The 27,042-nt window shown below is 38.9% G+C and overlaps 1 protein-coding gene across 3 annotated transcripts in view; it reads right to left on the bottom strand.

The window, feature by feature from the left end:
- TIAM2 (TIAM Rac1 associated GEF 2) overlaps positions 1 to 27,042 on the bottom strand; it is an 89,821-nt gene that overhangs the window by 33,043 nt on the left and 29,736 nt on the right. The window contains exons 8-13 of one of the 3 annotated variants that reach the window (XM_084515836.1): positions 26,128 to 26,190; positions 21,174 to 21,341; positions 18,389 to 18,490; positions 17,816 to 17,897; positions 16,973 to 17,065; positions 15,656 to 15,916 (exon numbers count right to left, since the gene is read on the bottom strand). In XM_084515836.1, the coding sequence (XP_084371962.1) occupies positions 15,656 to 15,916; positions 16,973 to 17,065; positions 17,816 to 17,897; positions 18,389 to 18,490; positions 21,174 to 21,341; positions 26,128 to 26,190 (769 nt within the window). Of the gene's footprint in view, positions 1 to 11,466; positions 11,582 to 15,655; positions 15,917 to 16,972; positions 17,066 to 17,815; positions 17,898 to 18,388; positions 18,491 to 21,173; positions 21,342 to 26,127; positions 26,191 to 27,042 lie in introns of those variants that run through there. The other 2 variants (XM_084515837.1, XM_084515839.1) reach the window with 2 other exon arrangements.

The raw sequence follows: 27,042 nt of genomic DNA, 5'->3' as shown, positions 1-27,042 counted from the left end.
TTTCCAGATGATCTATCTTTTCCTCTCCTCACCCTTATCCTTTTTTTTTTTTTTTTCTTTGCAGCCTATATGGCTGTCAGAGGTGGGCCTATTATAGTCTTGCCCAGTTTTATAGCATTAGCTATTGACACTGTGTGTTTCTGATTATAGTTAAGGTAAGCAACAGTAAATGTAATTTTATTTAGTAATAACTAAAAAAGTTACACAGAAAGGATCCAAGGTGAGAAAGGACATCCTACTGCATGCTGTTTGCCAAACTAACATGAGGAGGGAAGGAAGGAAGCATGTCTCGTTGATCAGTTTAGCATCCATATCCTGTCTCCCTTTCCTCCTTTTACTATAGAAGCAGACTTCCTCTGGATTTGCATCTACACACCATTGAACTATTCCCAAAGAGCAGAGAAGCATCAACATCAGCTGCATAGCTAAAAAAAAAAAATATAAATGTCAAGGGGTGAAGAAAAATGAACACTAATTTAGAGAATGCATAATTTCAAATGCAAAACCTAAAGACACAACACAATAGCAAGTTTAATGTTGAAATTCTCTCTACTTGTAGCACTAAGTGGAAGGGGAATAACAAGAGGAGTAACCATACAAACTGTATTTTCTTAACATTTTTACATTTGGATTCATCTCTACTGAAGGATTCATGTAACAAAGATGTTCAAGTTGCGCTACCATACAGGCCAGGTAACCACCATCCTTTCAGGCAAAACTAGTAACACAAGAATAGAGAGTATGCATGGAACTGAGAGAAATGTTATAGATGTGCATGTATGAAAACTGTTCTAGTATATAACGTTCTGGATCTTTGCTGGAAATTTGCACAGTAGAGTATGCCAGTAGATACACATTCCTAAAATTCATCCAAATGCAAGGTCAAATCAGCGCTTCCTGGCAACTCTTTTCTTCCTCTTAACCACCTCTGATATTCCTTACCTCAATACAATTACTTTACTGACTGGTTAAGAGAAAACATGGACTACTTTGTTGTAAATATGTTGCCTGAGAGACTGTCCAGCATAGTAATGGCAAGTTGCATTAGAGCAGTACATTATATTTATCCTACTGATACACTTGTGATAAACCTTTCTGGAAGAAAAAAGGGACTAATAATGCTGGGTTAAACATAACCTGGTTTAAATATTTTAAAATATTTTTTCTGTACTACAGCACATGATACTGAATGCACATCCCTCTGTCCTGTTCACACACATACACACTTGTGCATGGTGAGTGGAAATGTGTATCACTTCCATCTGGGAAGGACAGCATCCTCAGAAGCAGATAGCTGCTTCTTATTTAGCAAACCAGAGTGTCTCCAGATGTTAAATACAAAGTCAGCTTGCTGTGAGCAAGGAAAGTAGCAACCCCAGATAAATGATAAAATCCTTGGAAAAGTACAGGGACAAAATGCCATTGTGTGAAAAGGTTAACTAAATCATATGATGTGTACCAAGCATTATGCTTAGTTTCTAGCAATGAATGAACAGCACCAAGAACATGCTCAGCACTTTCAGCTACCAACATCGAAGGTGTTGTGTGTGTTTCAGAGTTTAAATAAATGCAAATGTTCTGATTAAATCTCCTCCCTAATACCATTACTCCTGCAATACTGTGTCTTGCTGGCAGGCAGATACACAGCTCAGTATCATTCAACAGATACGGTTGAAAAGAAAGAAGTGTTAATGTAACCACTAAAAGCTGAAAGAAAGTGTACTTCCTAAGTCATGCTCCTCACTATTAATTATTCAGTTTAAATTGGGCACAGAGTGCACAGATGGGACAATCATTGAGAAAGATAAACACATACAGCACATCCAAGAGCTCTGTACGCCTACAGGAACGTCTTTTCTGCAAATCTGCGGTGATGCACGTACAAGTGGTCAATATGGAAGACATTCAAACGTTTGTGAGCAATGAGGTACAATGGAAACATATCCTCCAACAGATGTGCGAGACAATAATAATCTGTGCTACAATCCTAGCCAAGAAACCAAAGGAAATCAACTGGAAAACATCAACATCGACCATCCGACAACTCATTTACCATAAAGAAGTCATCAACAAATGCAAATGTCACTGATCTCCTTTTTCTGCTTAATTAACACAGAAACCTTAATTACTTTCTAGTCACTGCAGCTCATACCACTTCAGCACTCATTGCAAACAAAGGAAGTAGGAACTGAGAATCTTCTTTCATTTATATATATATTTTTTCCCAATACTTTGGAATTTGTTCTGTTTTAGATTTTTCTCACCAATTTCAAAAACATCAAATCCTCATATCAGGCATGTCAAGTGCTATCAGATGTCAAGCACTATGTAGGTGGTTAACCACCCCCTTTTCAAACTACAAAAAGAGGGTGTGTTTCCATCTGCCACTCTAGTAACAACAATAAATTGAATAAAAAATTCCTTCTAGATCTACAGTAGAAGACATCAAAGCAGTCTCTTACTCCACGACATACTAAGAGAGTTGCAGGGGCATCATTTTCAGCTCTTGGCAGCAGCAGTTCTGTGCATCACTTGGTAACTACCCTCTGCAAGTAGTTTTGACACCATGACAGGCACAGGCAGCCCTGAACTTGGTAGCAAAATACACACATATCTTTATATATAGCTCCTACACCAGTATTGAAAATTGGCTTTCCATTTTGCCACATTTCTGAGATTTCAAAACTATATGAGATTTCAAAACTATTTTGCTTTATATCAGAATGAAACAATGTTCTTTTACAGTACATTATTTTACATTATATTCTTTTGCATTTTACATTACATTAATGTTCTTTTACTTTTTTTTTTTTTTTTTTTTTTCTCCAAAATGCTGGGAAAGAGACAACACAGGACAAAAAGAAATAGCTTGACACCAGGATATTCATCCATGATGTAGGAGAGAGAGAGATGAAGTCTGCTGCTCTGAAGCTTCAGGCAAGGTAACTGAACTTGGGTATGTCTCAGCTAACATAAGTTCCTTGATTAACGGCTAATAGCTGCTAGCCCTTCCTGGTGTCTTCCGCTCCATCTGATCCTCTTACAGCATCAAGAAATATTCACTACAGTGCACAGATTCAGACTCTATAGCTCATGGTAAAGCTAGTCCTATAGGACACAAGCGGCCCAGGCTGAAATCTGTCTATCTTCAGCAGGAAAAGCAGGAAAGGTAGGAAAGGAAATTGTGACTAGAAAATAACCACACCTCAGAGGGGTGCAAACTGAGCTACACTCATGCCCAGCAGAGGGCCATACTTTCTTTATCCCACAACAATTAAAACCTGGCATATGAAATTGAAACACAAGTGAAAGGATTTTAATAATGATCCAACTAGCAATAGGGAAGCCAGGATGATGCTATGCTATGCATCTTATGAATAACAAGTAATACCTAAGCTTAAAGAAGGAGTGAAAATATTGGGGGAATCTACTGTAGAAGGTAGCAGATCTATGGCCATCATAGTAACCAAAGGCTTTCAAATTTAAATGTTAAAGGAAAAAAAGAAGATTAATGGGATTCCATATACATGCAGCATGGTTAAACAGACTGCATCAAACTAACCTGACATCTGTCTTTGATAATAGATACTTTAAAAAAAAAAGAACATAGGATATATCTAATGTTCCAGAACCTTACTTTAAAAAAAGGACAGCTTTATAACATCCCAAGGGAAATTACCTGCTAAAATGGAAAAATATAGTAATTAAAACAAGGCAGAAGTGGCTAGCAGGGAAGGCAGCAGTAGATTGGTCTGAAAGAGCTGCTAGGTCTGGGAAAGGCTACTGGTGGATTTCTTCCAAGGTGAATTTGGTGACCAATTTAACTTGATATTTTCATTATTTGTCTCAGCACAGAAAGTACAACAGGAATTACTCTGATTAAATACACTTATCATTCAAAGTTAATATGTGCCATTAATTAAGAGCATGACTGGACTACCACACAGGAGATGCAGGATGACCTTGAACACAGAGCCGCAGTTCCAGAATGAAATCACACAGGAGAAAGTTTCAGGGACTAAGGAGAATAATTCCTTCTACAAACTGCAGCTCATCAGTTGGAAATACGAAAAAGCAAAAAGCGTGGGTGTGTGGAGAAGAGAGTAAAAACACGAAGCTTTGAGCTAAAGCTACCTAAGCAAAGGTCAAGGCCCACAGAGGCCAATCAGTTATAATCAGGAATATGCCAGTGCAATAATAAGATTGGCTTTTAACCATCACACAAATGAATTTCTGAAACAGGCTTACCCAGGAGAAAAGGATGCAAACAGTTTATCCTATTTTAAAATGGAATAGAAATATTGTATGAATGAGGCTATTGAAAGCCTTGACTAGCAAAGCACTGGGCTCAGTGAGTCTGGGAATTCCTTCCCATCCTATGTTCCTTGGTCACTAATGTAACACAAATAGTATGTAGATAGCTAAATGCAGCTATGCAGGAAAATAGATAGAAGAGCCAGAAGCCTCTGTCTATGCAGTAGAACACAAGAAGCACTTTGTTTCATTAGTGCTGGTATATAAAGATCTGGGCAAAGAGCATTTCCGACTAAGACAATGCTTCTAGCACAAGTGCACATAGGTGTAGAAACTGTTGCCAATGGTTGTCTTGCATGCCAGTCACTTGCTGATTCCAGCTTAGACATTTGTTATTAACTCTTCTTGTTTCTCTGCTGCAAACTGATCTTAATCATGGTTGTAGCTCTCTGGCACATGGGAGAGAAATGGCGCTCTCATTTCCTGTCCTCTTGACTGCAGTAGATAGATGTTTCAGATATAAAAACATGCATGCACACACAGCTTCAACCAATTACGATGGCCTTGGTCTAGGCTGTAAAAGACAGATACCCAGATCTCTGATCAGAGCAATGAAGAGCATTTTTGAACACTGATACTGTCTGTCAGTTTCAGATATAGGTTGCAAAACAGCAAAAACCTGGGTGGTGACTTATATCTGAGAATACCGATATGAATTATAAGCTCAAAAAATTAGGATCCATAATTATGAGGATATGAGGTCCAGTCTATCTTCTAGGGAAGAATGTATTCAATATTTTCACTAATTCCTTACTGTTCTAAAAACTGTCAGTAACACATAACAAAGCCAACTTTTAGTATGCAGGATATTCTCAATCTGTAGACATCCACTACAGAGAGTTTCCATAACATGGCTTTAAGGTTAGTATGGAAATAAGAAATTATATTTGGGCAATAAACTTAAGCCAGGTGTATGGAAAGTTATGTTCTTCATTGCTGTGTGAATTCTTCAGACTGATCAGCTAATTACAGTAAATTTGAGGTTTCCATAAACTTCTAGCCAATGTTACTATCAAAAGAAAAGTAAGTTTCCGAGAGAAGATAACAAACATTTCCAAAACCCCTGGTGCAAATAATACTAAAACCTGAGCCAAATCTCAGAAAGGTACAAAGTCTTGGTGGTCTTAATTCCTTTAGACTTACTGAAAACCAGGGAGTGGTTGGTGAAGCATTCCAGCACTGCCTGGAAACACGAAATATCAGCGTGTTGAACTCTAAAAATGCTCCCTTGGAGACCAGTACTCAAAACCTCAGTTAAACAATTGAGCCTGGCAGGTAGCATGCATGTGCTTATTTCTCTTGGTCTGATACAACTAGATATATTTCAGGTTTTCAACAGTATATTTATTTACTCTTTTGTAATGAAGTTAAAAGATAGGTATGTAAGCATTTCCTTCTGTATCATTTTCCTTTCTGAAAGACCTCACAAAATATCTTTCAAAAAGTAACAGTTGATCCTAAGGAATTTATAAAACATTTTCAAGAGATGTTCTCACAATCTTTGTTCAAGAAGGCATCCAAGTTTTGCAGGAGAGATATGAAGGTTTCTGGGTTCACTGACTAAGTTATAAGTAACTCATATGTCTTGCTTATGTCAGGATCAGACCATTCAGTTCTTCGGCTCATGTTATCCCTTGGGAGCAGCACGGAAGGGGCTCTCAGCTGCTGGCATTCAGGACAGAACTCACATTATTTCTTCAGTCCTTTAAATTTCTGCCTATGTTGCAAACAGCACTGTAACTGCAGTCAGAAATGAGAAAAACAAGATTGCCCTGGGAGGAGAAAACAGGTTCCTGTGAAAGGTTCGGTACCTGTTCCACAATGATTATTTGCATTGGAGAAAATGCTAGTAAAGTGAGAAGTGTCTAAATGAGGTGTGTGGATAACAATAGGTAGGAAGGTTTAGTAGAGCTGTGATGCAAGAGGACACTGGAGTTAATATCATGAAGGCCCAGGTCTGGAAGGATCAAGAGGAGTTTGGAGGCAGACTGTGCTTTAAGGACCTCATATTCATATGAGCAGGTCTAAACTCTCTAAACCCTCTTTGGTCAGAGATGGATAGACTTGGTGATAAGTCAGTTGAAAAAAATTCACAACCCATAATACAGCAATGTCCCACCAAAAGTGACATGTGGAAAGCTTATTTCCACCTTGTAAGACTCCACTAAAAGGTCCTGATTTACCTCAACGCATTGATCTAGTTCCTCTACATGTCACAGCAGGAAAATAAATATAAAATTTCACTCCTTTGCACAAGCCTCAGCACAATGACTTGTTACAGAAACATTTATTTTCTAAACCGAAAGCTTTCTCTACATAGTTTCTTCACTAAGGAAACAGATACAAGAAAAGCCAGCCTCCCTTCAGCCTGTTCTGCTCTGGTCTGAACAAACCAAGAGACCTCAGCTGCTCCTCATACTTCCTCTGCAGACCCTTCACAGAGCAGAGCGAGACAATCCTTTTCCTCAACCAGCTAGCAATGCTGTGCCTGATGCACCCCAGGACACGGTTAGTCCTCCTGGCTGCCAAGGGCACGCTCTGACTCAGATTCAACTTGCCATCTACCAGAACCCCCAGATCCCTTTCTGTGGGGCTGTTCTCCAGCCTCCCACCCGCCCAAGGGAGTGCTTCCACTTTGAAGCTAGAGCAGAGTCCTTCAGAACCCCTGGGAGTTCCTTGGTTCTGTTCATCATGAAGCAAAGTAATTTGACTCATTTGCTAAGGTCAGCATTCAGGCACCACATATCCTAAGTGTAGATTCTTAGTAATTTCCAGTTAAGTTTCACAGAATTCTGGGAGTATTCACGTTACATAAATTCCAGTTAAAATTACAGAAAAGAGCTAAGTGTTTAACTATAGCACAGTGCCAGTTCAGTTGTTTCCCTGCAGTTGGTACTCACAAGCAACTATTACTACTTAGGCACTCAGACTCTATTGCTGGAATAAATTGAAAACAATTTGTGGGCAATAACTGTAGGTATCTGTGCAGTGGTTTATAGCTTTTATGCTGCCTTAACTAACAATTTAAAAGGTAGTGACATACACAATTTATTACCAATTCAAAAACTTCTTCCTCTTTCTGTTTAGGAAATTTTCACATTCTTCAGAAAACCTTTGACATAACTGCGGATACGAACTAGCTCTAATTCTTGCTAAATTAACATGACTTCACTGTACTAATATTAGTAAACTATGAAGAAACTCCAGTTCTAGAAAATTAACATCTTAGAGAAACACAAAAAACGTACGGCATTTTCTCATTCAGAAAAATTTTCTTTCTTCAAGGCACATGGGCTTTTATCACTTGGTTGTCCGAAGTATTTTGTAACTTATTCTAAGACTAGCTGGTAGGCTTGTTCTCAGCTTAGCTTCATGGTTCTAATAACTCTTTGCTGTAGTTAGCAACTACAAATTTCTTTCAGGAATTCATTCACAATACTAAATCTTGAAAGAAATTTATAATGCAGCTGTCATAACATCAGTCTTCACAGATAGGGTTCAAACCAGAATTAAAAGATGCCTGTCACTGACATGACTAATTGTTGCCAAATAAGACATGCAGTTACTAGCCAGACGAGAAGGTTCCACTCGTGGCCCCTCTTGTCCAGATGTTTTGGTTTCAGGGAGCCAGCTGTGAAACATCAGCAGGTGCTCTATCCACTTGCTGAAGAACACTACAACCAGGCTTCTTTTTGCAGATCTGATACAGCCTAGATAAAGAGAAGCTTACTTCTGGCAAGAGTCTGAAATGCTCAGGTAGGACCTTTGTTCTTTATCCTTCAGCGAGGAAAGTGATGCTTCTTCTTTAAACATTCCACAGTTTCATGTTTAAAAAAATCCAGTATGCTCATGCAAATATTCTTGTCTCATAAAGCTTAAGGCATGTTGGGCCACATACTGAACAGTGGCTTAGCTCCAGTAAGCCACCTACTTCTGCAAGTGCGACTTTCTGTAGGCTGCTTTATGCTCTTTTCTTTTTCTTTCCTCTCAAATATCTGCAGAAACATCCATTTTGAAGTTAGAGCAGAGTCCTTTAGAACCCTTGGGAGTTCCTTTGTTGGTTAACTGTTCATCATGAAACAAAGTAATTTGACTCATTTGCTAATTCAGTAATCTATAGGAGATACAAATTACCAACATAATAGGAAATCACTGCCTACGCTTCTGTAGCAATGCCTGAATACCCCCTGCATTTCAATGATATGTTTTTATAAGGTTATTTAACTTGCTAAACTTTCTCTGTCCAAGTATCTGCCATTCAGACAACTATTCAAGCTTTTTGGTTTTAAGATTAACACTTCACACTGGCTTCTGAATTGTTACCTGGATACATGCATTTCCTAAGTGCATACTCCTAAATGCCCTCTTAGATACAGTCTCACTGAAGGCCAGCGTTAGCTGTATCTAGCACATCACCCTTCTATTCCATTTCAACAACTGGTGATGTGTGACTGTGGTACAGAGGAAAACAGCATTTTTGGGGTGGCCACCATTCTCTACAAGTACTAGCAAAGGCTGCAGCCCACAGCTGCCTTTAGGTCGTCCAGGCTGGGGCTGCAGGACATGCAGGGCTACTGCCAATACCTCCCTTCCTGGCTTCTGCTGCTACTGTGGGTTTGCTTACATGGGACAGCTTTGGCCATTCTCAGTGGTCATTTGCTTTCAGGAGAGATGGAAAGCAAATGGAGCTGGCCAAGTGCAACACCTTAGAGGTACATTTTCTCCTCCATCTAAATCACAAAAGTAAAGAAAACAGGCAATAAAAAGGGAAAAAGAAGTAAATAGTTTAGCAAGAATTTGTGGCTAGCTTAACCAGCTATTTTTTATAATTACTCAACCTACCTTACCTCTATGAAACACATAACACCATCTGCTGCTTGATGTGTTTTAAACGTGCCAAAGGCAATAGTCTATATGTGGATGCCTCTCTAACTTTATCATTATTAATAAATCTCCCTGTTGTCTGTATTGTCACTCTACAGGATTCAGTAGGATGGGCAATGTCATGATTTATGCCTACGTGTTGTCACTGAGCCAGAATGTGCAGTTCCATGGGGTTTAATGGAGTTTACACCAGGAAAAAACAACTTTGGGACACTGACTTCACAGGGATTATATCATAGCAGCACTTAGCAAAGCAGAACAGAATGCTCCCTCAGTAGAAAAGCACAACGAAGAGCAGTTAAGGATGTCCCATTTACAGCATAAACAATCTTTTCATTTGCAACATGCACATCTAGCAGGAAGCAAACAGGACAGTTTGTCAAGTGCCAGTAAGAGCTCATTAAACCACCGCTCTTGGGAAACATTCTGTATTACACAACATGCAGTCAGCAACAAGTGCTCCTAGGAGGAGGCAAATGCTTTCTTTGAATGAACTGCTGCATCGTTATAGTCCCAGGTGTTGCCCAGGGCCACGACTGATCCTTTCCCAATGATGCACCAGAGCACAGCACCAGGATATTTGCATTAATGGCACAAAAGCAGTTGTGGTGGAAGCCAAAGTAACACAGTTATCCGAGGTTATTTCAAACATACCCCTCATCTCTGAGCTCTACTTGACAACCAGCCACGGCATGTCGTCTCACGCTTACATTGCTTCCTGCTCAACTGCACAGGGTGACGAGTGAAAAGAGAAACCCCAAGTCATAGATCTTCACATAGATAACCAGTCATGCTGCACAGACAGCTACATGGCCACGCTGGGATGTGACACTGGTCTTGTCCCATGCCATGGAAAGCCACTAGGTATCTGGTACTGGAGCCACCAGGCAAGAGCCAGCAATGTGTAGGAACCTGCAAAATTAGCATGCCTTCCTCACAGATGAGGACTCATATCTATAACAGGGCTGTGGGAGTCCTCAGGAAGATAAAAAGCAATATTCACCTCCTCAGAGCTCAAAAGAGCTTCCTGTGAAAGAATAAAAATAAGCTGCTTTTATTCCTCACACACACAGAGCCCCCCAGCACCATGAAGATCACGTCCTACAGCAAGATGAAGTGAATTTGACATTGAAACAGCAGCTCGGTAAGCAAACAGGATGTGATTTGCAAAGAACTACAAGAAGAGGTTATTTAGAAATGTTTTCCAATTTAGTTTTACTTTTGTTTGCAAAATGCTTTGAACTTTAGCTTAAAAGTGGCTTATGAACCACTTTAAAAACAATGGACAAAAAGCAACAAGCGGGGCAGCAGGAGCCACTGCTTCCTATTACAGGCAGCAAATTACCTTTGCTTTTCTTCTGACTTTCCCTCATTTCTTAAGAAGGGACTTGCAGGTCTTTCCAAATCAAATGCGGCTGGAAGAACATGCAGGGACTGTTCCTGTGTTACACAGCAAGGCTCACACAGTGACATGAGCACAGGCTGGTTGTGGAACCAACCTTGGCCTTTTCTTCCCTAGGCTCAACAGCACCTGACGGATAGAGCAAGGCTTTCTGGAGAAGTTGTGCTTTGCAACTGAACTTTACAGAGCCACCTAAACCATCCAGCAAAAATGTATTTGAAATAGTAAGCACCTTGGGATTGACAGCAATCCAGTTGTTATTACTACCACATTTCTAAGAAGGCACATTATTAGGTATACCTAATATATTAGGTATATACCTAATACCTAATATATTGGGTATATTGAAATCAGACTTGTGGCCAAATGATGTGCTGTGCTTCCAGGCATGCTTTTGAAGGTTAAAATCAGAAGTCATTTATTTCCTTGGAAAGAGAAGAGCCACTTTCCATGTGAATGTTCAAACCACTGATCCTCCTCCTGAAACAGTTACATTCTGCACAAATATCTGGTAGGTATTTAGTAGATGAGCTGCTGAAGCATCATCGCTCCTCTCCAGCATGTCCCAGCTACCTGTTATACTGCACAAAGCCTGACTGTCTGGGTCCAGTCATGCTTTATACAATGTGAAACAGCTTCATGTGGAGTAACACAAACAGGTGTATCCAAGCTAACCTGCTGCCTGGGGATCAGCTCAAGTGGTGGGAAAGCATAAGGCAAAACCCATGCTCCAAAACGATGAGAGGTGCTCTGAGGGAAGGAAGGTCATCCAAAAAAGAGCTTGCGGCCTCCAAAAGCAGCTCTCCTTGCAACCAGCTCTGCCTCCCAAGCCTTCCCTGCTCCCAGCTGCAGGTCCTGCTGCTTACCTGACTTGGCCCTTGTCAGACCTCTGCACCCGCCAGTTCAACTCACTGAGTTTGCAGGAGGGAAGTAAAAAAAAAAAAGAGAAGCTTTCTCCTGAACTAGCTTCAGCAAGTGCCACTGTCAGCACAGGGGTGGGACCAGTGCTGGGGGCTGGACAGATGGGTCCAGGGAGAAGGAGGAGGAGGAGCAAGCCTTCCCCTTTGAAGCCACAGCCACTCTTGGCTTGCCTGTGGTGCTGGTGTCGCAGCACCTCCAGAAGGGAACAACCCAGGCCTCTCTAAGGGTGCCTTGCCCCAGAGATGATGAGTACAATGGCAAATGAAGAAACAACATGTCTGGTTTTATGTGATTTTTTGTTTGTCTCCCCTTCAAATTTTTAAATGGTTTCTTTGCCTCTTAGATCTCTGACCCTCCCAGATTAAAATTTTCCTCGTGGAAATTTGTTAAAGTGTATCCAAAGTACTATCTCCCACTTTTTTTTTTTTTTCTTCTTCTTCTTTTAAATCAGAACTATTTACAAATTAAGGTTGATTTCAACAGTGTCAGCTACCCAGAAATGACAGCTTATTTGGCACAAACCCACTTGCTGGGGGAAAGAAAAAAAAAGTCCAACTCTGACAGCAACTCGAACACTGCCATGGGTTTTCACACCTACTAAAGCTTCTGCCTCCTGCTTCAGCACTCTATAGATATACCACTAACCACACGGGGCCATCCTGAAAATGCAGTTTTCAATTATTGTCCCTTCTCTGCTGTTTATTCCTGAACTTCCCATGCCATCTTAAAATGAGGCATTTTTCCCTCCATAGTTGTAAGAATTCTACCCCAATTCCCTCTTTTTTTTTTTTTTTTTTTTTTTTTTACTTTTTTTTTTTTTCTTCTATACAAATATTTGCTTTATTTCCTTAGCACTGGAGCTTGAAGCAAATGTAGCTGCTCTGTTATTTGGTTTTCCACATTTACGAATATGTTTTTAAAAGTGTTTCATCTCATTTCTTTTCCAGGATAAGCTTACTACCAGCCAAATGGCTAAGCAGCAAGCATACAGCATTGCCATGTGGAAGGTCAAATGATATGACCGCAGGCAGGTCCAAAGTACAGCTACAAGGGTATGGCAACCTCTTGGAGAAAATGAATCACTCTGACAAAAAAAATTTCACTGGGAATGGTTTTTAGGAGTGGCAGAGTTAGTGGCTTTGGAAAAAGTCAATCACTTCCCTTCTGTACAGTAAAAGCTGCCAAAGTTTGGCAAGAGGTATAATTGGGTATCCTCAGCACAGCAGGGTATGTAGGAAAAGGCATTCATCAGGGTTATGCTAAGCAGTCACAAAACTGTAAACAACTGTGGACAAACTATTTCCACCCAAGTTATATGAAGCCAGAGATTTAAAGTAAATTCTGTTTTGCATTTGGCTGGTTGTTACAGGCACCAGGCAGGGTATTACCATATGACTCTCCAAGTCCTGAAAATTTCCATTTTCCAAGCACTCCATTAATTTTAGCTTATTAACCCTCAGATAATTCTAGAAATATAAATAGCACTAGTGGTTTTTGCTTGTTTTCGATTTATTTATTTTTTTTTTTTGGCAGGGGTGGGTGGGGAGGGGAGGGTTAAACAAGAAAGTGACAGCAGAAACAGTAAGGCTTTTAATTCCAGGTATGTATCTTGAGACAAATTGTGCTTGATTTGATAAAAAAAAAAGGTCCACCTCTACTGACTTTCAAAGGCACTGCTCAAAATGGATGCACAAATACCAGAAATTATTTCTGAAAACTGTGGTCTTAAGAGTGACTTGCTCAACTGTACCAAAGGAGACAGAACAATATCAAAAAATGTATGAGAATTCAGATGTTCCTGGCCTCCAAATCCCTGGTAAGCTTATTAAATATCCCCTCTTCTTATCTAAAATCTTATTGAATTTCTGAGCAAGTAAAAAGGACATAGAACAGTTAAACCCTTTAAGATGATCTCTTAATTCAGAGAAATGTCATTTTCTTCTGTTTCCATTTGAACATGATCAGGAGATCAGACACTAAGCACTGATACTCGGTAATTCAATAAACATGGAAGGCCTTCTCAGGAAGCTTAATTTAGAACTATTTGTTCCTTTTCTGAATAAAATAAATCTTCTTTCACTGCTTTTAAGCAGGAAAGCAAACATGCTATGTCCCTTTATACACTAGTGCTTGGAGTATAACACATACTCCCATAACTTCCTAATATAATGGACTATTTGCACAGGTTGCAAATTTATCCCCAAGGAATGACGAGCCTAGTGAATGGACACATACATTTATTATGCCAAATACTCCAGGTAATGCTGGCTTATGATATCAAGCCAATAAGCTGAATGATAGTGCTGGTATAATTATGTAATTAATTAGCTCTATCATAATTTTTGTTTTATGACACTAACTTTTATGTGCTACTAGTCAATTTAATGGCATTTTAAATTGAACTAAGGCCCCTGAGAGAGATGCTACTTACTGTATCTCAAATCTTGTGTTCAGATTTCTTTTAATTTCAGAAGATGACCTAATAAAATTACTTTATAATTAAATCCATTCTAACAACTTCTCCTATGTGATTCTTTCTTTCTTTTTTTTTTTTTTTTTTTTCTTTCTCCTCCCATTTTTTAATTACAAAAAAATCCAATCAGGAAACACTTGCTACCATAATCATATATGAAACCCAGAGATCCTTTTTTGCACCTCTTATGGCTCTCCCTTACACAACAGTCCACTCTTGCTAGCTTTCCTGCAGAATTTTACTAGCATCCCCCAGAGGTGCTATGAGGAAATTACACCTTTTTCATTCAAGAAACAAGTTAAATTTGCTTGAATCTTGTTTGAAAAACAGACAGGGCATGGGAGAGATGGGGAGCAAACTCCCAAATCCCTCCTGTTTCAGACATGCATTTACACGTATTCTAACATCACAAGATGTGTTTCTCACATGAAGTACGGTGGCTGAAACAAGCTGGATCACTCCACAGTGCTTTGTAAATGCACAACATGAAATCTCTCTTACACGCCTCACACACACACCTCACCCAGGACACATGAAGCCCCCCAGAAGGGTCCCCCTCACAGCATGCTCCCTGTGCATGAGCGCAGCAGAGGACTGCACACTGCAGCAGAGAATGTTAATGGAAAGGATGCAAAGGTTTTTCTTGAGTTAAACAGCTTACAGCAATTCCATAGCAGTGGGTCTTCATCTTTTTCTCACTGAGGCTTGCTTGAGGACACTGATAGCTTTGCATGTTATCAGTCTCTCATGTCCCCCTGGCTTGGAGGCCCAGCTATGAAGGCCGCTGGAGGTGGCCAGCTTTACCTGCAGCCTGTCATGCACCTCCTCACAGATCCTGTGTAGGATCCTTTGCCCCAGGGAGAAGAAGGATGACCATGGCTTTCCTCTGCCCAGCATGGCTGTGCCCCTTGACATACCACCTCCTACTTCCAGCTGGAAAGGCAACCCAACAGTGAGCACTGGCACTTTCCTTGGGGCTGGCAGGGCCAGGGGCAGTCCTTACTGCAGAGGCTTTTAGCACCTCCATTGCCTGGTGCTCCTCACACAGAAACCCATCATGATCTAACCCTGACACAGCTCTCTATTCGATGTTTAGTACAGTGGTTTGCATTGAATAAGAAATATGAGCAGGTATGGTAGCAAAACAACTTCTGTGAAAGCTGTTTTCTTAGGCTTTTCTCTACACAGTGAGTTGCTGTATTCAACTGAAATGTGCTAAAGTTAGTATCTTTGGGTAGGAACAGAGCTGAAGGACTCCTTTCTGAGGTGATAATGATTACTGCATTTAAGGCACTCTTAATGTATGTAGTACTTTAGCTTATGTAAAAAGCACTCTAAACATTTCTGTCTCTGAAAGCCATCAAATCACTTCAACCACTAATGCCCAGGAAATGGATGTACTGGAAATACCCATCGGCCCACAGAAATGTGCCATTAATACTGGATGGTTGGATGGTGCAGCCAAACACATTAAAAGAATTTAATCTTCCTGCATAAATAATCATATCCCATTCCACTTCTACTTTCTAGAAAATACTGAAATAACTGACAGATATGGAGCATAAATGGAACTTCATTGGTTTGCATTTGGGTTTCTCACTGAAGCATAAGCAAAAATATAAACATAAATTAATTTAAATAGATTGTTGTCAACTTCTTACCATTTGCTGTGTTCTTTCTGAAGTTATCTAGAAACTCTTCCAGGAGCTGTGACTGGTTTGGAGGGGGCAACAAACTTTTTGGATCCCTGGAAATGTCACCATCTGACCAGGATGCACACAAGGGTTGCAGAGTTCCGCAGTGGCTCATTCTCAGAGTGAGCATTACGCTTCTCTCCAAAAACAGTAGCTCCATCTGCCTGAGATCAAGATCAGACACAGCCTCTCCATTTATGCTTAGGATTTCATTGCCTACTCGTAGCCCTGGGAGCATGTGAAAGGAAAGAAAAGGGAAGAAAAAAAAATGAAAGAAAAAAGGAGGGAACATAAAATGGAAGGGGTCACAAACCAAACTTTACGCTGCTTCACCTTTTAATTTTGTTTTCCATAAATCTGTTAGAACTGATGAGAGTTTTATATGTTATAATTATACAGTTTGCCTTCATGTTTACTTTGATACTACTACAATCAAGTTGTTTATTTCTAAAGAGGATATTTGGGGTGGGAGGGGAGCACACCTTTTGAAAAGATCAGAATAGAAGCACCTTTCATGACTCAGATACCCTGAATTCATTTCAAAAGACAGCCCATCAGCATACAGCACAATAATACAAATAGTATTATCCCACTCTGAGAAGACCAAGAAACTAGTCACGCAGATCAAATCATTCATGATAAACTGGAATAATAACAGATGGAGTCTTTATTAGCCTTTGTATAAATCTAAACAGTGGCAACTGATGTCTTTCAAGGTTAGCAGCAATCAAGTGATCATTAACCTCAGGTAGCTACTGAAACTTCTTGTCTATGCTTTATGTTCTTGTATTTCTATTTTTCAGAGAGCAGAACAAACACAATCCTGCTGAAAAGAAACACTGTTTCTGAGCACTGTAGTAGAGAAGTTGCCCAGGGAGATGTATGCAGAAAACTATTTGGGGGAGGGAGTCTACTTTTCACTGTCAGGAAAAGTGGAAGTGATGGGTCTTGGAGACTGACCAAGCCCATGTGGTTCCCCAGTGTGAGATAAATTTTTCCTCCAACTTGTTTCTTCATGCAAAAGCACTTGGTTGGATTGCTGAATGCAGAATTTGTCTCCAAGAGTGAACAAGAACTCTCCCCACTATACTGGAAGGATAATTCAGTTACTCTGTGTACATTATCTTTCCCAACATCACATATTTTCCAATGATTTTAAGGAAAGAAAGCTATGCATAGTAAAAGCCAAGAACCATTTCAGGCAGCAGTACTAAAGCTCCTTCATATATGTGAATTTAAAAAGATAATTAAATGCAGTGTGTTAAGCATCAATATGATACATACCTTCCTTGTATGCAAGTCCATCAGGGAGAACGTCACTTACAAATATATGGGTGAGATGCTGATTTTCATCAACTTGAGCTGTGACTGCAAAACCTGAAGTAGAAGAGGTCTAAATCAAATAAACTTTCTCTGAAATAACTCTTACCTTGTGTGTTTAATAGACTTTACATAATCAGTGAGTTGACAATTCTCATGAGAACACTCACAGATTACAGAAAAATTATCACATAGTTTCTGAGTGATTGTAAGGACAGCTAAACTTAACAGGACATTTCAACATTCAGGAAATATCATGCTGTGCTGTAAAATGATAAATCACATTTCAAAAAAAAAAGTTTCTATCTTAGTCCCACAGGACATTTCAATAACACAGCTCATTATTATGGTATGAGTTCTATAATGTGTCCATCAGACACAGAGTTGTTTTAAACATTTCCAGAAACACCTCCTGCAAATAAAAAGTCTGTCAGAATTTATACCACAGGATAACCTGTTGACACTCTGACAACAGAGGATCCTACTACCAAAGAAAGGGCAGACCTTGACCATAGCTGATAGTATTAATTTCAGTATAGCTGGCATATTCTGATAATTTCACACTTGAACTATTTGGCCAATGAATCAGAACAGAAAACAGGCCCTTCCCAAATGGAGACATAAGAAATGTATTTGCCAATGTAAAACAACCAGTTTGAGACTTCATTATAATGCCACGTGTCCTTTGCAGACTCAGATATTGTCAAGGATGGCTCTACCTGCTCTCAGAGACAGAAAGATCCTGAAAAGAGAAAGTAGGTAATGAGAAGAATAAAAATTCCTGAGAGATGTTTTGGTTAAACTTACCAAAATCAGTTATGTTTTCAGTCTTTGTAAGATGAACGTGATAAACATTTAATGGACAAATTTCTATTTCATCATACACCTGTTGGAAAAAAGAAGAAAAAAAAAGTAAAAAAAAACAGCAGAAATTATCAAATTATGAAACTACAAGCATCAAAGCCTAAACATACATTATGGAAAATAAATACAGCACCATTTATATTAATAAAGAGCCAAACCTTGCTATATTTACACAGACAGAATTGTGTTACTTTGCAAGCGTCATCGGCATCAGTGGGACTAAATGCAGAGTAAACTAAACATAGAAAATCCAGCCTGGAGTTGAGACTGACACTTTGTGTCTGTACCAGAAGCCCCACTTCAATCATCAAACAGCTCTTGAAGAGAGTGTTTGTAGTGCCTAGCCATCTGAACGTCTGCATAGGCATGAGCTGTGTGAACAAGGATGGCAGAATGCAATTCACGAACAGCTTTAAAACCTTATTTTAGATCTAAATCACACATATTCATAGGTGATAATTTAACTGTAGCTACAGACAACATGGAGCTTTATATAAAATGAATCACACTTTCCTGGTCTACTATGTATTCATATGGTTCAGGAGCACTGTACTCAGTATTTTCATCAACCAGTCTTCTGAGTTGTAGACCGTAGTGTCTCGGCTCCAGCTGTTTCATCTAAGGAATATAAAAAAGAAATGGGGTTTGCAATTTGTTATTTATTTCCATAATCCCAGCAGACAAATAAGCCACACATACACACACTCCCCTTTAGGAATCATGCAATCTTAAACAAATAATTTTCTAAATACTATTTTTGTGATATAAACAAAACTAGTTGCATTGCTGAGAAGATAATGTTGAAGTGCAATTTCCATTTTCCCTTAAAATCTTCCCTACTTCTTTCATAAGCACCTTGTCTTAGCTAAAAGATTAACTGAATGTTGTTATATGTTTCCAAAGATATTATAACTGCTTTGTGTCCTTTTGAACTTACATTCACAATCATCTTTTTCTGTAACTACTTGCAATGACTCAGTTCTGCTCAGCAACTTTTTCTTCTGATGTAGAAAATGTATATGCATGCATGGGCTGTTAGGAAAGGGGATGGGATGGGAAACAGATTCCCTAAGGGTTTGCTTTTTATTGGATTGTATTTTTATTGCTGGGTTTCATCGACGATCAGAGAGTTTCACCTATTTTTTTTCACCACATGAGGTCAAAGCCCAAATCCTGTATCAACAGGAAGTCAAAGGGAGATAGGAGTACTCCCAAAGGATATTAGCCTGAAAGTGTTGAGCCCCTGATGAGAGTCTCTCTGAAAAATCAGGATGCTAGTGAAACCACTGCAAAAAACATTTTGTTTTAACATACTAATAGAGCAGCATTGCTTAAAAAAAGGAAAAGGAGCAATGACTGCATCCGTTCGGATTATTTAACCTCTTTAGCACAACTCTGCAGCTTATGAAAACTAAATTTACTGAGTAACCAGTAATTACTTGAACATTTTATTATGTGCAACAGTTTATGAGTTGCATGTGTACTGTATCCTAAATAATTGTATTCAAATACACGTTTCCTCTATATGTGCTATCCAAAAGACTCAGATGGAAAACAGAAATGAGAAAAGTATAAACCCCATAAAGCATGAATGAAGAAAAAAAAAAAAAAAAACAACCTTTGAAATTTATACTTATAACATTCAAACATGTTCTGTTATGAAGAAAGATTCCTTACACTCAGAGCAGAATTAAAATGTAAGAAAGAAAAGAACCAGAATAGAAAATTTAGCATTAGAAAATGCTTATGAAAATGTTTACACGCAGAGTAGGAAAAAATAAATAAAACAGAAAAATATTTCAGAGAAAAAAATATATATACATGTATATATATTTAAAACTATACTTTCATGTAAAACAGACGTTAAAAAATTAAGAGCCAGATTTAGAATTACAAGTATTTTGGAATGATGGAGTAAGAGAGGTAAGGCATTTCCTTTTCAACTTAATTTTATAAATATGAATTTTTATTTCTCTTTCAGTGGTCTTCTGTGTTACCGTAATGATTTCCAAATGTTTCAGCTCTACTGTGCCATCTACTGGTCAAACAATGTTTCACCTGTACAGTGAATTTTTAGGAAGTAAACTAGCCTAATAAACTGTTTCTCCAGGATTCAGTCTCCACTAACAAGAGTAATGAGAAGGTAATTTCTTCTCAGAGGTGCCTGGTATATGAACTGTGACTTGACTAAGAAGAATGTGCTTATTTTGAATTAAAACACATAGTACATCATAGATTTTTAGAAACTTATATAATTCCTTTCTTTATTTATTTATACAACATTATCATGTGGAAAGAGCTATTAAATTAAGGCCTTTCCATCATTAGAACCCTCAAAATTCATTAACTTCAAGCCAGTTGAAAGAGCTCACCTGAAATTTCACACTAACTTATGCCAAAAGCTACAGATAGTTTTTGTATAGAGTGGGACTGTGTACCAAAAAAAAAAAAAAAATCCTCTTTTTTTTTTCTCCACTTTTTTTTCCTCTTTACTTGTGAAGTGAATAAACTATACTTACCACTTGTTAGAAAATAGGAAAACATGATTTGGGTGTGAAACTTTAGCTGTTCCAAAGAACTTGTTTGTGTAATTTGATTTGAATCATGAAGTCAGAGCCAAATTCAACCACTAACACAAATGAAGACCAAGGTGCCAGGTAAGTTGTGATGCTCTAGAGGTGGTGGTCTTTTGTTGGTAGTTTTTTATTCTACCCTCCATCTGTGACTCCACTTTCTGTCCCAAGATCTACTGCAATCCCTCTCAAATTTCTGACACTGACTGTCAAAACATAATGTACTCTTTGAAATTTTCAAGTAGAACAAGTGCTTCATTAATCAAAAGCCAAAATAGGGCCCTTGAAGAAGCAAACATATATGTTAGCCATTGTTAACAGCAGTTTTCAGTGTCTTCTCTCCTGACATTAAATCAAACAGTCCCCGTTACTCCTCTGACTAATTTGCACAGAAAGCTCAGTTTGCTGCAGTGACAACTCAGACTGGACATGGATGGAGATCTCTCAGGAGCTGATTACCTGGCAAACTGTCACCACTCTTTAAGGATTCAGTGTGCACAGACTTGAGCAATGCCTCTTGAAAAGCCTTCCACATCCCTGCTACCTTGGCTACAATACAAAATAATACTGCTAAAGGAAATGGTGCAAACGCTCAAAATGTGCCTTAATGCAGAGACAGGGAGATGCTGGTATTATTCGTTCACTATTAAGGAGTCCTCAGACGTATTATGGTCCTTCTGAGGTCCACAGTTGTTAATGAGGTGCAATCGTATATGAAAAATGCATACCTTGCAGGCCAGAGAAAGAACATCTTCCACTCTGTGTTCTGGCTTGAGGGTTAATGCCACTCCTTGGCCATCACAGAAGTGCACATATGTCTGTGTTTCCCATGCACCCTCCTTTTGGATGCTGTCTGGCACTGAGCAGTAGACATTCAAAAATTCATCAACTTGCTGCTGGAAACAAGGGAGAAAGGTACAACACATGAGGATGTTGCTAAAATAAAAAATGTACAGTTCCACTGATAGCTTGCAGTGCACATATACCACCATATCTTTAGACACAGTACTGTGCATTTTCCCATGGTGAGCAAGGGACAAAGTTCTGTTACCTGTTCTCATTCATTGTATGACTCAATTTTCTTGAGAATGGATTGCATTCCCACTGAGTTCCCATTATGGGCTTTTATGCCTTTTCATCTTATTTGTTGATTTAACTCTAAGTGAAAATACATAGCTACCTGATATTATACCGCAGTGGGAAACATTTATTAAGAAGAATTGACTACTACAATTTTATCTAATTAACAAATGTGAGAAAAAAACATAATTACTATAATTTTAGCAGAAAATGATAATATAGCAAACTTCCAGCAGAGAGCACTGTAGAGCAAGGCTTGCCATAACATAAAGGACTAAACAGGAATAAAATGTTCTCATTCTATTTACAGTTTAAGATCATATTATTTGATAGGTAGCAGAGTACTTGCTTGTTTACCATTCTGGCTCACATCCACATTCATTGCAAAGCCACTCAAGCTTGATCAAATACAATATCCACCCTAACTAAAATTCCTGTCATTTTCTCACCCTTCATTTTCACACTTTCTTCTGCACCACACTTCAGGCTAGACGGTTCAGAAGCCACACAAGGAGAAGAAAAACACTGAGAGCAGTTCTGAACTTGGAATTTCACCCCTCTATTTGGGTCTGCCTGTTCAGCATGTCACTCCACTGCCCCTATCAAGGCGTTTAAGTTTACACAGAGGGGCTCCCTGGATTCCCCCTTTCAGCAAAAGGAAAGTGACAATAACCCAGTAAAGCAGCAGAACTGTGACCCAAGACAGATCTTACGATAGCCTGAGCTGTTCTCAGGAGTGCCTACTTCCCGGCTGCTTTTTTTTTGTTGGTTTGTTCTTTTCCCCTGTTGCTGTGGGTTGGGGTGTTTTTGTTGCCTACACAAAGCCCCTTGATTATGCAATTCTTCCTCCTGACTCTGCAGGGACACAAGCCCAGTGGTCCACTGCAATTAAAAGCTCCAGCAAAATCACTGCACAGGGACTGCTTCCCTTGCTGCAGGCAGCAAAGTTATTGACAACAATCTACCAGTAGCAACAAAGAGACCAATATTATTTTGTTTTTTTAAATAACAACTGTGGCTGTAAAAATGATGTTGTAAGCAGTCCTACTTGTGTAATTACCAAACAATGCAGAAATTCAGGTTGCAAACGAACCACAGTAATAATTTTATTCAAGAGTAATGCTGGTTTTGGCAGAATTATATTAATGAACTAATAGCATGCAAGAATCTTATACTGATTGCTCAACTGTCCTTTTTAAATAGCTAAAAATGACACATTGATTAACATAGGTCCATGGAAATCCTACTAAAATAGAGCAACTACTATGCATAACAGCAGTACTGTTATGCTACTGCAATTAATGGAGCGATGAAATCTACACCAGGTGAAGTTTCACCTCGGTGGCTGTGGCTCCAACCTGCTCATAAAACTGTTGTTGTTGAAGAAGATAATTCCAGCAGAACCGTGGTGCTCTCAGAAAGCAGTAAATCAAGTGCCCGGTAATAAATGATGACCTCCTTCCACAGTGCAAGTAGGAGGAATGAGAAAGGGCAAGGCATGCACGCTGCAAGAGTTGAGATGGAAATGGTCAGACTGAATTCTCCAGTGGCTTCCTTCAGGGAAAGACGAAGCCATGTTGACTTAGGTAGGGAGATGCTCCCAGCAATTCAGACATTTGTAATTACCAAAATGGTTAATTGCCCTGCAATAGTAGCTCTCCCTATCTGTTCAACAGAAATAAATCTCACTATTGCCAAGGATTAAAATAAAGAGGATGAAGGTGATGAGAAATAAGTTTAAAGTCACCTTCTTCTGGCAGCTTTTAAGACAAGACAAAGTTCTTCCACCCATCTAAGACTCTTTCCTTTCTTTGCCATGCATACTGGTGCCCAAACATAAGCCTCGTATCTGTTACTAAACAAAAATATGTTCCTTAGCTGCCATTGAGATACTGTTGCTTCATCCACATTTTCCATCTCAGAAAATCTGACATGAAAAGAGATTTTTTTTTTTTTCCTGTTATGCCTGCAGTGACTAATACTACAATACTTCATTCATTCATTGCCACGTTAAAACAACCCATCCAATTTTCCAGAAATATGCGCCAGGATTTGCAGACTGTCACACGTTGTGCCATAGGGTTGCTGCAGGACCAATAGGTTACTTCATAATTTCCCCCGCTATTTGTCTCTGTTTTTATCATCCTTTTTGGGGAAAATATAGCCTTCCTGGCAGACTTCACTGTTTGTAATTCACTGCATTCCTCGGGTAGCATTTTATAAAAGTTTTGATCCTGTTTGTGTTTTTTATTGAAATCAGCCAATGAAAACGGGCTAACGCCAAAGTAACGGTTTTCAGAGTTATGATGAATCACTTCTGAGTTGTCGGATGATTCATGAAAATGTCAGGATCTTAAAAATGCCCACACTATATTTAATTCCCATTAAAAAAAAAAAAAAAAAAAAAAGGTTTTGAAATACAGTTCAGATGTTTTTCTAGAAATAAAGTTGAGATTCAGAGCTCCACTTCAGCACCTGAATTGGGGTGGGTTTTGAGTCCTGAAACAGCCCTGCTAAGCTCTGCAAACAGCCTCTCCAACCTCTGCAGTGAGGCTGACCACACGCCAGTCCCCTCCACCCAGGAAGCAGGGCTGTGAGCCCCTGCCTGAATTCAGCAAAGTAATTTGGAATAACACATAAGCTCTGTTGCAAAAGCTGGGTCGATACATCAGACCTTGTCCCTTCCCAGACAAGGCACTGAGGGAAGCAGACGTCTTTCTTCCTGCCCTGCGGCACCTCCAAAACCTGTTTGTATCTCTTCAGAGGGGAGCAAGAAAAGCAAGCTGACCCAGAGTGGCACCATCAACCCCAAAGGGGTCAGTGCTAAAGCGAGGGAGCACCACAGCATCCCTCTGAGAGGAACCTTCAGGAGTTGCACCCAAGAGATTTTGCCTCATCTGTTTTAGGAGAGACCTCATGTTCCCATGGTTTAAGAGGACCTGTCAAGAATGAATGTTCTTTGCTGCTGCAGAGGTGTGAAACTGAGGCAATCTGACACCACAGCCATCAGTACATTTTGGAGGAATTGGTGAGTGTTCTCTACAGGAGACCGTGTCACCCAGAAACCCCACATAATCGTAATTTATTTGGAAAAGAGAGAGATGATTTGGTATAAATGCCTTCCCAACCCAGGGAAGTAAAAGGGTGGTCCAATAATGAAGGGAATTAATTTGTTTCGGTATATTTCTTCAAAAGACGCACAAAAAGTGAAGATACTTTCAAGAGGCAAAATGGCACTACAGGATTTGCTGCTGTCAGGTGGAGATGCCTCTCAGTGGTATCGTTTGTGCATAATTATATATTTACTACGTAGCCACTAAATGAATATCCTTGATGGGAAAATAAACCTTGCATCACGTAATATAAAAATAAATAAATAAAATTAAATAAATAAAATTAAATAAAATTAAAAATCCAACAACACATAAAACTATGAGAAATGACGAACTTTGTCCAAACCTTTGTCATGAGATTCATTACAACTGTTCACTATGGTTAATCATTTCCAAGAGCAATATTTCATTCTAAATGCAGATTTTTACTTTTTGTCTAAGACCTGGTATAAACATATTCATCTGAAAATGAATAGTTCTGTGGTATGATTTTTATTTATTTATTTATTTTGTCTTCTTCCAAGTTTTAAACTACATTGGAGAATATCTGACTCAGGAAACAAAGGAGAAATATGGACAGAAGGTTAAGTAGAAAGACAAATATCCCTTTCCGTCTGGTATGTGTTATAATTAAAGCAATCTAGTTATACTATACACAAAACAAAGTCCAGAAACCCTGTGTCGAATATTTAATTTTAATCTTTTATTTGGAGCTTATCTGCACAAGCCAACTAAGGGAGAAGTCTATCTATATAAGCTCTGCAGTAGGTAGACAACCCTTGGTGGTCCTACGCACATGTTATTATGAACTTCAGAGCATCCAGCTTTGCTTCTAGACCAGGGGACAGGAATGCTATCCCCAGGGAGGCTGCAGGAACAAAGAGGGATGGTGCCTGATGTGCTGGCACTTTGCTCTACTCCTGCACAAGGTTGTTTTCTGTGGGCACTAAACAGTATCAGCAGCAATGTTACTGGGCAACACGGGGATGCCACTTCCTCTTACTTGACTTGGGTAATATCTAGCTATACATTAACTCACACTTCTCTGCTGGTATGCCCCACAGGATTAAATTAGACTTCATTTGCCTTAATACTAAAAATATACAGGTTCTGTTGAACTAGGCAAAGTAGAAAACACAGCTTGGGTTTTGCCACGCTATGAAAGATGTTTTCCAGCAAATTCAGTTCGAAATCTCTCCGTCTCTTCTTAGACACCAGCCTACAGATAGTATACACCTGTAAGGACTAGTGCTATAAATAAGCTTCTAGGGATTTTTATTTGTTTATTTATTTATTTAAAGCTACCATGCATCTTCAGAAACTTATGTTAAAGTGGTTTCATTAGCAGAATTATAATTCTGACATCTACGCTAACTATACTTTCATGAACCTTGATGGGGTTTCTGAACCAGTCTCATCATATGCTTAGTGAAACATATTCAATAATTTGAAAACCAGATGGTGCACAACAGGGACAGGCTTATCTTACCTCAGCAGAGTTGGCTGAATTCTGGACACCAGCAAACCCATGTCCTCCAGCTGAATCAAAAATCTGTTAAAAATAATACAGATAAATAAATGGATTAAACAAATTAAAAACTTTATTTATGCATATTAGGCAAATTCTTTGGATAATTAAAATCAAAAACTAAATGAATATATGAAATCCCTAAAGACCAGGGATTGTTTTGAACCTCTGATGGATTTATTCTGGCTAGAAGTAGTATTAAAGACATGAATTCTTCCTCCATATAGAAAATTTAAGTAAGTTCTCAAATTCAGACCACATGTACACATACATTCAAACATATATCAAAGAATCCACATGCTTGTTTCCTTGTTTTTCTGTGCCTTTTTTTTTTTTTTTTTTTTTTTTTCCTATCTACTATTTAGCAATAATGTTAAGGTCATTTACCTTCAAATCATGCATTGTGCTCCAAGATACAGTTCTACCCTTTGGTATATCATCTGATATAGCTACAAATCTCATAATGATTTAAAAGAACTATTTCAAATTAATGTTGACACTTTTGAAAAACTTCCCCTATAATTTTTCAGTTCTTCTACCTGAGCAGTTAGCTTGACTCTATTGGTGGCAAATTACCTTTAGCTTGAAAAGGAAACTTGACCCCCACTAGCACTAGCAAGGAATGAAAATATCTGACTATTGTGCCTGCTTTGGAACTGCAACTTACATTCCCCATCTGTGTAGAAACTCGTAGTTTCTAGAGAGATAATGTAACTAGCAGTTGTTGGTATCTCACAAAGGTGGAGAGATTATTCAAGTAATTAAAAAAAACAAAACAAAACAACATGTAAATCAATAAATAGCTAAGTATACAATCAGATATTTTGGTGAAAAGGGCTGTATAACCATAAAGATAGGTCTATCCAGCTTACATAC

This window comes from Aythya ferina (assembly GCF_964211825.1).
Source record: "Aythya ferina genome assembly, chromosome: 3".
NCBI lineage: Eukaryota > Metazoa > Chordata > Aves > Anseriformes > Anatidae > Aythya > Aythya ferina.
The sequence above is the reverse complement of the archived record's forward strand: the minus strand, read 5'-3'. Positions and strand labels throughout refer to the sequence as shown.